Source organism: Eschrichtius robustus, chromosome 1 (assembly GCF_028021215.1).
Source record: "Eschrichtius robustus isolate mEscRob2 chromosome 1, mEscRob2.pri, whole genome shotgun sequence".
NCBI lineage: Eukaryota > Metazoa > Chordata > Mammalia > Artiodactyla > Eschrichtiidae > Eschrichtius > Eschrichtius robustus.
In genome coordinates this window covers 32,208,680-32,221,585 of record NC_090824.1, presented here as the reverse complement: position 1 = coordinate 32,221,585, position 12,906 = coordinate 32,208,680, and the positions used below count along the sequence as shown (strand labels likewise).

The window sequence follows — 12,906 nt, the reverse complement described above, 5'->3', positions numbered from 1 at the left end:
GGTCGCCTGAGGGCGTCTATTCCCCGCCCAGACAGAACGGGGTTAAAGGAGCAGCTGCTTCGGGGGCGCTGGCTCACTCAGGCCGCGGGGAGGGAGGGGTACGGAGGAGGCGGGGCGAGCCTGCGGCAGCAGCGGCCGGCGTGACGTTGCACCAGCCTGAGGCGCGCAGTGCGTTCTCCCGGGGAATTTGTCCGGGGATCACGGGACCCTGGCAGTGGCGGGCTGCACCGGCTCCCGGGAGGGGCGGTGTGGAGAGTGACCTGTGCTCACACACAGGCTTTTTGGAGGCGGCAGCAGCAGCCCCAGCGTCTCACGCCCGTCTCTGGGGTCCGCGCTGATCGCCGCGGCTCGCGCCCTTCTCTGGAGTTCGTTTAGGCGGCGCTGTGAATCCCCTCTCCTTGCGCGCAGCGAAACAAAGAGGCAAGAAAAAGTCTCTTGCCTCTTCGGCAGCTGCAGACCTTTTCCCGGTCTCCCTCCCAGTCAGCTGTGGTGCGCTAACCCCTTCAGGCTGTGTTCACGCCGCCAGCCCCAGTCCTCTCCCTGCGATCCGACCGAAGCCCGAGCCTCAGCTCCCAGCCCCGCCTGCCCCGGCGGGGGAGCAGACAAGCCTCTCGGGCTGGTGAGCGCTGCTCGGCGCCGAGCCTCTGTGCGGGAGTCTCTCCGCTTTTTCCTCTGCGCCCCTGTTGCTGTGGGATCCGCGCTGTTAGCTGCGGCTCACGCCCGTCTCTGAAGTTCGTTTAGGCGGCGCTCTGAATCCCCTCTCCTCGCGCACCAGGAAACAAAGAGGGAAGAAAAAGTCTCTTGCCTCTTCGGCAGCTGCAGACTTTTTCTCGGACTCCCTCCCGGCTAGCTGTGGTGCGCTAACCCCTTCAGGCTGTGTTCACGCCGCCAATCCCAGTCCTCTCCCTGCGATCCGACTGAAGCCCGAGCCTCAGCTCCCAGCCCCCGCCCACCCCGGCGGGGGAGCAGACAAGCCTCTCGGGCTGGTGAGTGCTGGTCAGCACCGCTCCTCCGTGCGGGAACCTCTCCGCTTTGCCCTCCGCACCCCTGTGGCTGCGCTCTCCTCCGTGGCTCCGAAGCTTCCCCCCTCTGCCACCCGCAGTCTCTGCCCGCGAAGGGGCTTCCTAGTGCGTGGAAATCTTTCCTCCTTCACAGCTCCCTCCCACTGGTGCAGGTGCCGTCCCTATTCTTTTGTCTCTGTTATTTCTTTTTTCTTTTGCCCTACCCAAGTACGGGGGGAGTTTCTTGCCTTTTTGGAGGTCGGACGTTTTCTGCCAGCGTTCAGTGGGTGTTCTGTAGGAGCAGTTCCACGTGTAGATGTATTTCTACTGTATCTGTGGGAAGGAAGGTGATCTCCGCGTCTTACTCTTCCGCCATCTTCTCTCCTCCCTCTTCTTTTTTTAAATTAATTTATTTTTGGCTGTGTTGGGTCTTCGTTTCTGTGCGAGGGCTTTCTCTAGTTGTGGCGAGTGGGGGCCACTCTTCATCGCAGTGCGCGGGCCTCTCACTGTCGTGGCTTCTCTTGTTGCGGGGCACAAGCTCCAGACGCGCAGGCTCAGTAGTTGTGGCTCACGGGCCTAGTTGCTCTGTGGCATGTGGAATCTTCCCAGACCAGGGCTCGAACCCGTGTCCCCTGCATTGGCAGGCAGATTCCCAATGACTGTGCCACCAGGGAAGCCCCAGGATGGATTTCTTAATAGATAGATCATGAGAAAGCATTACAGAAAAGGAGGTGGGGATTTGCCAGAGGAAAATTGTTTCAAAAAAGAGTAAACTAAATGAAAGCCTGATACCTGGATAGTGAGAAAGTATGACTGGGAAAAGCAGAGAAATATAGCAAGGCCCTGCACTTCATTATACTGCTTTTTGTTTTCTTTTTCTTTCTTTCTTTTCTGAAAAAAAATCATGTTTCAGAAAACACTAGTACTACCATGGAATGCTCCCTGTGTTACCAAACCAAACTTGGGTCCATTTGCCCTCACCCATGTGCAGCAAAGCCAATCCACTGACACCAGGTTATGGTGAAGGAAAGTAGAGCATTTATTGCAGGGTGCCAAGCAAAGAGAACGGGCAGCTCACGCTCAAAAGACCTGAACTCCCTGACAGCTTTCAGGGAAGGGTTTTTAAAGGCAACATTTGGGGTGAGGCTTGCAGCTCATGGAATTTCTTCTGATTGGTTGGTGGTGAGGTAACAGGGTGATGTTTCAGGATCTTAATCAGCAACCTTCTGGTTCCAACCAGTCTGGGGTCCACATGCTTCTATTCAGCTTGTAGTCACCACCCTCCACCTGGGTGGAGGGGTCTTAGTTTCTGCAGAACAACTCAAAGATTTGTGTCAGATTGTTAGGTATATCCCTTGAGGAGGAACTAGGACTCTGTTTTACAATCATTGAAGTATCGTTTAAGCTATCATTACTTTTCTTGCTTGACTACTTTTCCTTTGTTTCTGTACTCTCTCACTCCCCTAATTAGTAACTGCTTGAGTCTGCTCTTTGGAACTCAGGGAAGGCCTAGGAGACTAAAGCCTTTAGTTTAGTGTAGTTTTCTACAAATAAGAAATGGGGCTTTGGTACCTGGAAGGGCCCCGCAGGGTCCTGCTTGGTTTCCCCCTTTTCTTTGATACTCCTCAATCCTGAGGGGAACAAGGGTGGGACAAGAAAGGGAATAACGCTTTAGATAGAGAGGTTAAAAATAATAAACTCAGTGTTAGAGGGATTCGGTTTCACCCACACAAAGTTAAGGGAGGGTCCCACAGTTAATTGAGTTTATGAATTGCTGCAAATGATATCTTCCTCTTAGAGCTGAATCATGAACTGATTTAAGGCTCTGAGAAGTTCTGCAGTCAAGAAATCTTTTAATTTTATTTGACCCAATATTCCAAAGTTATTTGGCTAGAGAACCCTTTCATCTCCAATAATTCCTAGTCACACCCAATAGGACACCAACTGCATTCATCACTGTATCAAAGTGACAGACGTAAAGGTGGAGGAAGAGCAGCTTCACATTCCAGGAGAAGGGAAGGAAGTGGGCACACGCAAGGGAGACTGTTATCCTAGGGAAGCTGGTAGGAAAAACAGCAAAAGTCCAACAACAAAGAAGCTACTTTAGGATGCAAGGTCTGACCCCTGTCCGAGAAGCCCCCCAAGAACAGCCAGAAGAAAGCAGGCTGGCCAGAGGGCACAGCAGAGGCCCCCATGCTATCGTCTGAACTACTCCAGATACGGCCTCTCACTCAAATTGGAGCAAAAGACTCTTGATTTGAATATTTATCTTACCTCCTCTCCCTCTCCCCCAAAAGAGTTCCATCTGCCAGAGAATTACAGGGCACAAAGACAGTTCCCTCAGACACCAGCACTGGGACCCAGGCCTCTCTTCGTCTCCCTTCCAGGTCTGGGGGGACTTCTGTCTGCCAGGACTAGGTCCTGGCCATCACGCTACCTCTCTTGTCTCTGGGTCTCAGTTTCCTCATTTGTAAAGCATTTGGATGAGACTGGTGATCCCTAAGGCTTTTTCCAGCTCTGTCAATTCTGAAATTTTATGAGAGCTTGGAGATTGGTATCTGAATTCCTGTGCTGTTACGAACTAGCTGTAACATTTGACCAAATAACCTCTGCTCCCTGTACCTCTCCTAGGAAAGATTTGCACACTGGGTGACCTTGAGACCCAAAAGAGATAATGTGTCTGTCGTGGTGGTGATTGAAAAGTCATTGTAAATGTAGAAGGTGTTGTTTTCCATTTGGGGCGTGGCACCTGAGTGATCCTTGTCTCTCTACATGGTCCATTGTCTCCCTTGCTTTTCTCCTGCTTTCCTCCATTGGCTTTCCTCCAAAGCCCCATTGGCTTTGCCCTGTGAGCTGGTGTTTGCTCTGTTCTTCTCTGCTCATCAGTCACTCAACTGCACTCACTGGGAGTGCTAGCCTCCCACGTTCTTCCAGGTGTCCACAAGCTGACCTAATGTAACAGGCTTAAAATAATTTCAGATTTGCCTTAATTTGGACAGAAAGGTTGACCTGAAGTACACCGCTGGGCTGTTTTTGCAAAGGGCTTCTTGCCAAAAATATTTAAGTATGTGAGTCAGAGATGAAATTTACCTACCTAAGAATACACTGTTTTTAAAGCACCTTTAGGAGTACCAGATATATATCCACAGTGTAGTTACAGTATAACCAGAGAGTAACCTCACTTAGGTTGATGTAAAAACACTTTTTGTCTCTTAAGGAAGACCCATCAATTTACCTTTTAGCCTTCCCAGAATATTCCAGAGTGGGATAGGAACAAACGCCACAGTTTGTATCTGTACCTTTTTGGCTAGAACAACACTGAGATTTGAAAACTGCACTAGATGCTAGACACTAGGAATAGTCAATTGCCTTGTCAGTTCCCCTTGGCCCATGCTTTTCACATAGATTAAGTCTGAAAGTTGATTAATTTGAGGCTGGTGTGTGGGCTGTGGGGCAGAGATAGAGCAAAGGGGATTACTTACTAATTTAAAAGAATAAATACATTTGCAAGGGAGAAGGTGGAACTAGGTAGGATTTACCTCTTGATCATGTATATATAAACCATCGATTCTATAGAATTTACATCCTGATTGCTTTTCTGCAAGAAACCTGACTTCTCTCATCTGACAGTAACAGAACTATTTCTATATGAAAACAAGCTCTCCCTTCCTTTACTCAAACTTGTTCACACTCTTTGCTGATTTCAGATCGCCCCTTCCCTTGGGGCTGGTCAGAATAGAATGTTCTTTAGTTTCTACCAGAGAATTTGGCTGTGCTTTTCTTGAGTGTACAGAGAGTTGGCTAAAAAATAACATAATGATAATAAAAATAAATAGCTAAGTTTAACTGGGCACTTACCATGTGAACTGAGTGCTATATTTACATTATCTAGTTTAATCCTCCCAGCAACTGAGTGAGGTAGGTATTATTATCTCCCCCTTTTTAAATAGTCATGGACAGTCTGAAGCTTGGTTGGACTGCGAACCTTTCCAAGGCTGCAGAGGGCTGGAAAGTTCAGTGGTTAAGTTAAAATGAAGTGGCAGAGCTGGTTAGTTAAGGAAGGTGGGCTGCAGTCTGACTCCGTGACCATTGCTTTCTATCTCCATGTAACTTCTTTTTCTTCAAGAAGACATCTTGGAAACTCCCCAAGACAACTTACAAACAACCTCTCAATTGAGAACCATGGGTTCATTCACTCAGGGCTCCTTCAGCAAAGGGAAGTGACCTTGCTGGGCACTCCCAGCACTTCCTGCAGGCAGAGACCCTGCCTGGGACCTCTGGGTCTTCTTTTGTTCACTGTTGTTCCTTCTCCTGCAGCACACCTGGGGCAGGTGTGCCCGTAACGGTGGATTCCAAGCCTCAGAGGAACATGGCAACAATTCCTCATTCAATTCCAGTTATAAAACGCTAAAGGACTTGGAAGCAGCTTTCAGCCTGAGGAGTCTGTCATCTGGAGTCTGCTCCTTGGAGCCTGGTCTGAGCAAAATGCCGAGGGCCCTGGGGAGAAAGGGCCCGTGTTTGGGCCTGTGGGCCTGGCTGGGGGCTGGAAGGCAGTGTCCCCGAGCCCACACGGATACAATGGGTGCTCTCAGTGAGCATGTGGCCCTTGGCACCTTCTGAGCTGCGAGGTCAGATTAAATCCCCTAAAACAAAGCTTGGGGCTCAGTCTCTTCCTCAGGCATGTGCTTCTGTCCCCAGCAGCCTTGGCTGGGACTCTGCAGGCCCAGGAGGAGGGGCGCTCCATGCAGCCTCGGAGCTGGACTTGGGTGGGGTACCATCCTCACGGAAAGGGAGGCTGGCCTTGGCCGTGAGAGCCAAGGGGCCCGGGGGTGAGTCGACGTGGCCACCTGCCCCCAGGGACAGGCTTCCCCAGAGGTGATTATTGGCCAAGAGGAAGAAGCAGCCACCCAGGCCCCATTAAAATGCTGCCCCTGGCAAGGAGTCATCCCTCGGAGCCATCCCCTGTGGGCCGGACAGAATCTGAAGGGGCGAACTCCAAGTTTCCAGCAGTATTTCCCACCTGAACCTCTGGGGGTTCCCAGGGGAGCTCTGGCCCGCTAGGAGGCCGGCTTGCCGGGTGTTTCTGACACAGCCGAGAGCAATCATTGCCGCAGCCATCCTGTATCCGGCCACCGGCCCGTGCCAGGCACTGGGCTCACACTGTTTTCATTGTCATAGCCCTTCAGGTTTGGCACCGTCATCCCCATTTTATAGATGGGGCTCAGAGAGCTAAGTAACATGCCAGTTCGTCACTGGCTGGACCAGGATTCAAACCCAGGTGTGTCTGGGTTTCTTTCCCTTCCACCCTCAGGCTTCCTCAGAAGGTAGCACTAACCTGCCTTAGGACATTGATCTTGGGTGAGCATCTGGGGTAGGAACCATGGCCATGGGGTTTATGGACTGTCTCCACGAGAGGAAGCAGGAGTGACACATGGTCCTGGGGTAAAGGCATTGACTACAGTTTCCCTGCATGGACAGTAGAGGTAAATAAAAATGCTCATTTTTTACTGGTAGGAACAAGATGCCCTGCATCTTGTTCTTATCCTGATTTCTATGGGTAGGTCTCAATGAAGCAACTAGTTTTGCGGAAAACTGTGATGTTTGGTACCCATACAAGAGCAGAAGCCTTTTCTGTAGCTTTTCTGTCTTGCTGATAACTTCTGGATTTTACCCAGGCTGTCAAATCTCTCCTTTACCCCTGTACCCCTTGTAGCCCTCACCACTTGATTTGTAGGCTATTATTGTCTATCCTCGATTCTAATGTGTCCTTGATCCCAAGAGGCACCTTTTCCACACAATTTAATGTCTGTACAATTGGCACACATCTTGTAATTGAGGTCTACATTTAATGTGGCGGGGCTGTTTAAATTGTTGTTATATTTTTAGAATGGGTGGAGACCAAGAATTTAGGAAATATGATAATTCATGCATTTATTCAACTCATCAAGTGCCTACAATAAACGTCAGGCATTGTGCTAGATGCCTGGAATATAGAAAGAGCCAATATTCAGTCCCTTGCCTTAGGGAGGTCACAGTCTAATGGGGGAGATAGACTAGACAGATCAACAGTTAAGCTCATTGTAATAAGGGCTCTGAATTTGGGGAACCAGGGTGTGTGGAGGGTCGGAGGAAGGAGGCAGAGGAGGTGGGGAGGCTGGGACCACTTTAAGGAGAAGGTGTATCATGAATGGGGTGGGAAGACAGAGGGTTTGGGAGTGGGCTGGGATGGGTTGGGGAATGGTATTCTGCGCAGATTGACTAGTTGGAACAAACAAAAGTTCAGAATCATGAGACACTAGGATGTGTTTGTAAGGCTCAAAGGCTCAAAGGCTCATTCCAGCTTGTGGCTGGAATGGGGGGTGTGGAGACCTGGGAGTAGAATGAGGCTGTGGGGATAGGCAGGGGGCAGATCATGGGGGCCCTCAAGCTCGTGCAAATCAGCACCATCTCCATCCTGAGTACGATGGCCAGTCATCGAGGGGTTTTAAGCAGGGGAATGATGCCCTGATTTGTGTAGAAAGTGGGTGGGAAAAGGATGGTGGGGTGGGGTGGAGGAGGTGGACAGAATGACAGCTATTGAGAGAGAAAGGAGAGTTACTCCGAATGAAGCCAAAAGCCTCATTTTTATTTACTATTCCCAGGCAGCGTGGACCAGATCACGGAGACTTGAGGAAGATCACACAGTGGTGCAGCAGGGCATCTAGAACTAGAATCTGCAGGCACAAGTGGCCTTGTTTTTACCTTAACCCCATCACATGTGCCCTTTTCTCAAGAAAGCCATGTGATCAATAGGCAGGCTGACTATAGGAACGGATGCTGGGAAAAGCTAGAAAAAGAAAAGCTTTTCCCTTGTCTCTACTTCTTAAAGAAGGGTCATATCAACCTACATTGGGGACTTTCCAACTTGTACTTGCCAAATTAGTTCACCAATCAATTTTTTATAAATGGATGGGATACACAGCGGACGTAGCCGAGTACGGTATAAAAGATTAAGCATTAAATGTCATAAGGAAACAGTAAATTGCTATGGTTGCTCCTGGGAGTCACACAGAAAATGTAATCAATGTTGTCTGGCCAGCCTTCAAGGGACACTCGGGGGAGGGATGCTGGGTGAGAGGTGAACGAGTTCTCCGCTATGCTGGGGATGCTTTGAAGGAGGTGGGAGGTGACTGTCGATACTGTGACCCAAGACTTACGGTTCTTTTCCCCTTCCCACTTCCCCGAACAGGTGCAGTGCCATACTTACACGGGGTACTGCTGGTGTGTCACCCCAGATGGGAAGCCCATCAGTGGCTCTTCTGTGCAGAATAAAACTCCTGTATGTTCAGGTACCGTAGGGAAGGGCGGGAAGAAAGAAAAGGGTTGGAGAGAGACCCCTTGGCTGGTCTCCTGAATCTTGTGGGTGCACTTTTGAAAGATTGGTGGTGGTTATGAGCCCTCTTCCAGGTCAGGGAGAAGTCTACCCAAACTTGCTTGCTCTGTCGTCAGCTGGGTGATAGGGTCAGTATGTGTCTGTGTGTACGTATCTATTTATTTTGAGTTAAGTTTCTGGTTCAATGCTCTTTTCTCAAGCATCGGCCGTAACCTCTAGAGAGCATGGCATATAAGTTTGTAGCTTGTGTGCTCTTGGTTGCTAGTGGCCCTGGGTGCACACTTTATTGAGATAAATTTCAAGACTGCGTTGGAATTCAACATCAAAGGCTGTGACAACCAATTAGTGATGTCTTTCACGGGCGCAGGAGAGGAGAGTGGTGGTCTACGTTGCCGTATGTTTGCAACCCCTGAACAATGTAATGTATGGTGATGGAAAACGTTCATAACCACGGCCCTCAAATCTGGCTGTCATCAGCAGTGCCTGGGGAATTCAAAAAGAACCCAGGTGTCTAGGCTTCTCTTTCCGTATTCGGATCCAGTGGTCACGGAGACTTGGAGTCCACATGTTTAGGAAGCTTCTCAGGTGGTTCTCATGATAAGACAAGTTAGGGAACCACTGCTTTATAACAACCCTCTGGGTGAGTCCATAGGACTTTATAGGCGTAGAGAAATTTTGTTCTTAGGTCAGTTTTCTGGGATTGTGCATTACAGATTTAGGCAAGCTTCACACTTCCCACTTCCATTCAGATGGTAAGGGACTTCAAGACACTCCCTTAATTCACTATGCAGCTCAGCCCACGCTAACAAAAAAAAGCCTATCCCATCCACCAGCTGCTTCCTATTTCTCTGTAATCTGTGTATATGAGATTTTATTTATTTACTTATTTTTAATTTTTAAGTGCAAGCGAAGTATAAAACGTTATTCTAAAACCTCTGGGAAATTCCAAAGGCAGTCCTGCTGTCCTAACGTTTTCCTTTTTTCCCCCAATTTATTCATTTTTCAACCAGCCCTGCTATATAAGGGGAAAAGTGAGTGGAAAGGGCAGTAAGTATCTACATTAGGAAACCAAAATTTTGCAGGCCAAAAAGGAAAGTTTACTTTATTTGTGGTTTACATGGAAACTGGAAACCTTAATTGGGGTTGGTGTGGGGAGGGGGAGGAATGAGGCCTCCTTGCAAATGACCTGGAAAGTTTCATTTAAAGCAAACAAATGTGCTAGAAACAAGTCATGCAGGGAAATATAATTGAATTCTCACAAAGCTAGTATACGGAGAAGGGGTTGGATACGGATTGGGATGGGTTTCTTCTCTTTTGTTGCAGGGACTTCCACAGATGCCCTGGTGTGCCTGAGCTGGCTGTGCCCTGCACGTGCGGGGTTGGGTGTCATGGGAAAGGCAGGTGCAACCGGGTCAGGACCGTCGGATGACGGCACAGGGCATCCAAGCACATGCAGGGCAAAGCGTTTGGCCAAACCCCCAGACTGCCCCCTCCTTGAGGAACACGCTGCATCTAGAAAATTGTTTCCATGCCTCAGACTATTTCGGCCCATTCATTACAATTGGGCCAACAATTTTCTACTTAATGCAGATGGAAAATCGCCGATTTCCTGCCCTAACCAGCAAGGGATGTCAATCATTGCATTTGCAGCGAGAGGGGTTTTCTTTTCAGTTGGCCCCCCTGGCTGGATAGGGCTCAGAACATGGGGTTGGTGGGAAGTGGAGGTGAGGGGCAGTCAGTGGAATGTTCAACAAAGGAGTTATGTGGATGTGGAATTTTGTAAAAATCTGGTCAAGACTATTGCCAGGGAGCCTGGAAATCATTGTTCATCTCAACAGTGCTGTGATATCAGTGACATTGATGTTAAACAAACCCCAGTCACATGTATGTATGTACTCACTTTGTATATAATGTTCCTAGATGTGTATACAATATATATATATACATAACCACATGCTCATAACATCAGGCTTTACCAACTCTTTGAAAGAAACCAACCGCGATGCATTCTGAATGTCTGTGTTTTTGTTTCCCCTCTCACCCAAGGTTCAGTCACCGATAAGCCCGTGAGCCAGGGTAACTCAGGAAGGAAAGGTGAGTGGAGTTTCACGCTTTATCTAAATGTTTGCTTCTAAAGCCAGTCCAAGCAGGCATTCTTAGACAAGATGGAAGGAGCCTGGGGGTGAAAGCTAAAAGTGCCCCGCAGAAAATTCCCATTCTTATTCTGTGTTCCCTCCCAGAAGCCCGGAGGTAAGTAAGGCTCATAGGGCGGAGGGGACCAAGCTCCCAGAATTTCTGAGAGAGGTGAGCAAGTGCAGTGCACAGAGCTGGAAGGGACCCTGAGACTCTTGGTTCCTGGGAAGTTCAGTCAATAAGCTACCAGCGTAGCCAGCATTAAACAGAAAAGCACAAAGAAGGCAGGTATGCCCAAGTCTGCCCTGACTCTTTTATTTTGGAAACCCATCTGAACATTTTTTCCCCCTTGATTTTCCTTGATAATTGTCCCAGCACATCCAGATTCTTTTCACTAAGACTAGATGCTTCATGGGCAGGTGACTTATGCAGCTGTTATCTCGAAATTCTTAATTATTTTCCTTTGAACTTGGGTTTTGTAAGTGTAGTCCAATGGGACAAAGAAGTGTGTGTGTGAGCAAAGAGACACGTGTACTATGCCTACCTGCTGCAGCCTCATTGGCAGATAGCTCTTGTGATGCAGGCTACAGGGCTTCCATAGTACGCTTAGAATTTTCATTTTTCATTACCTAGAACAATGCTAAATGGAAAGTTAAAAAACATTATGACAAGTCAAGAGAGAGGCTATGGAAGAGAGGATAAGGCTTGATATTTTAGTGTCTTTTGTGGCACCTTTTTTCCTGCTTTTTGAACAAAAGGCTTTGCATTTTCACTTGGCACTGGGCCCTACAAATTGTGCAGCCGGCCCGACTAGGGCATTTGTCTGAGTGCTGTTTAGTGGACCAGCCGACATGAGGAATAGGTCCTTGGGATGAGCTGACCATACTTTCCAGTGTGCTGACACTAGGATTCACCGCTTCTTACTTCTAGGACAGCGTACACGCTGGTAGTTGCATGGAAAACAGGTATCAGTTTTATTGCACATGCAAGCACTTCAGAAGCCCCATTTTGTGCCCTCGGGTAAAATTCAGACCGGAGGTCTCGACTGAGTTTGAGCCCTCCCACCTGAATCTGGGCCTTGGGAACTTCATGCTCATAAGAGTCCACATGGAGAGTTGGGCATGCAAGGATCAGTGTGGGGTGTACAGGCTTATCCTACACCGCGGTCACAGGGAGACCAAGGCAAAGCCTTGGACCTTGCCCCAAGTGCTTATTCCTTGGGGACCAGAACAGGAGGCAGAGTCCCACTGCCTGAACGCAGGAGCCGAGAGTCTGGAGAACCTGCTGTCGCTGCATGCTGTCCCTCCAAGAAGACATGGAAGTGGAGCTTGGTGATACCACCACCCACTAGAAACCATGGACCAAGCGACCCGATGGGCTGCTCCCCTTCCAGCGAGCAGGAGCGAGTAAGTGGGTGAAAGAAGGGAGCAAGCACCTTTCCAGGTCCTTCCAAGCACAGGGGGAGACAGCCTCAAGTGTTGGTAGTTCCCTTCTAGGAGGGAAGGGAGGAGAGGGGATGAACGTTTCTTTCTGCAAAGATCTGAAATCATCAACACTGTGAGGGGCGTGTCTGCCTGTAATTTACTGGGGTTGGAAAAGGGAGCTGCCTTCAGTTTTGCTTGTTGCAACTGAAGTCTTCAGGAGCATAGCCTTTATTCCTGGGCATGAGGTCCTGGTGGTAGGGAAAAAAAAGAGCAATCATGCAAAACGGACCACCCAGACTTTCCCCACCAAAGGGAACTGAGTGCATGATGCTGAATGAAACACCTGCAGCAAGAAAGACCAACCAGAGGATTTTGGTTCTTCAACTGCACAGAGAAGTACTTCCCCGGTTGTACTTTCCAGTTTGTTGTGGCTTTGTACCCTGTGGATGACAATAAGAACCAGACCTGTGGTCACGGCGGGCTCTTGCTGATCCAGTTGGAAAAAGGCAGGGGAATCCAATTCCTCCAGGGATGATGCAGGGAACAGGGGGGGTAGAGTCTGAAGCCTCGTGTCAGGGGGATAAGTTTCCAGCAGTTTCTAGCTCTTTGCTCCCTTACCCCGCTGGGTTCCTCCCTCCTAGATGGTTGTGTGGAGGCTTCCTCTTTGGTGCAAAGGGCTGGCAGAGGGGTGGGGGACATGCTAGGGCTGACTCGCCCCTGGACACTTGACTTCTGCCCAGTGGCCTCTCTTTCCTTCTACTTCAGAGGGTCCACAGAGGTGTTGAATCTCTTCTGTTTGTCTGCCATGGGCAGTGCAGTGAAAAGCAGGTTCGGGCCACCTGTAGGAAGGGCCACCTGAAGCCACACCTGTCCAGGAAGCTGGGGTTTGAATGGGAACAGGGTGCGAGAGGGCATTTGTAATATCCTGTGTCGGCCCCGCCGAGGTCCCTTTTTCAGCTGCCGCTTAAGAATGGAC

At 49.2% G+C, this 12,906-nt stretch overlaps 1 protein-coding gene across 3 annotated transcripts in view; it reads left to right on the top strand.

The window, feature by feature from the left end:
- The window catches only part of SMOC1 (SPARC related modular calcium binding 1), a 160,851-nt gene that overhangs the window by 96,936 nt on the left and 51,009 nt on the right, over positions 1–12,906 (top strand). For all 3 annotated transcript variants that reach the window (XM_068543581.1, XM_068543572.1, XM_068543561.1), the window contains exons 4-5: positions 8,230–8,329; positions 10,420–10,467. In XM_068543581.1, the coding sequence (XP_068399682.1) occupies positions 8,230–8,329; positions 10,420–10,467 (148 nt within the window). The remainder of the gene's footprint in view (positions 1–8,229; positions 8,330–10,419; positions 10,468–12,906) is intronic.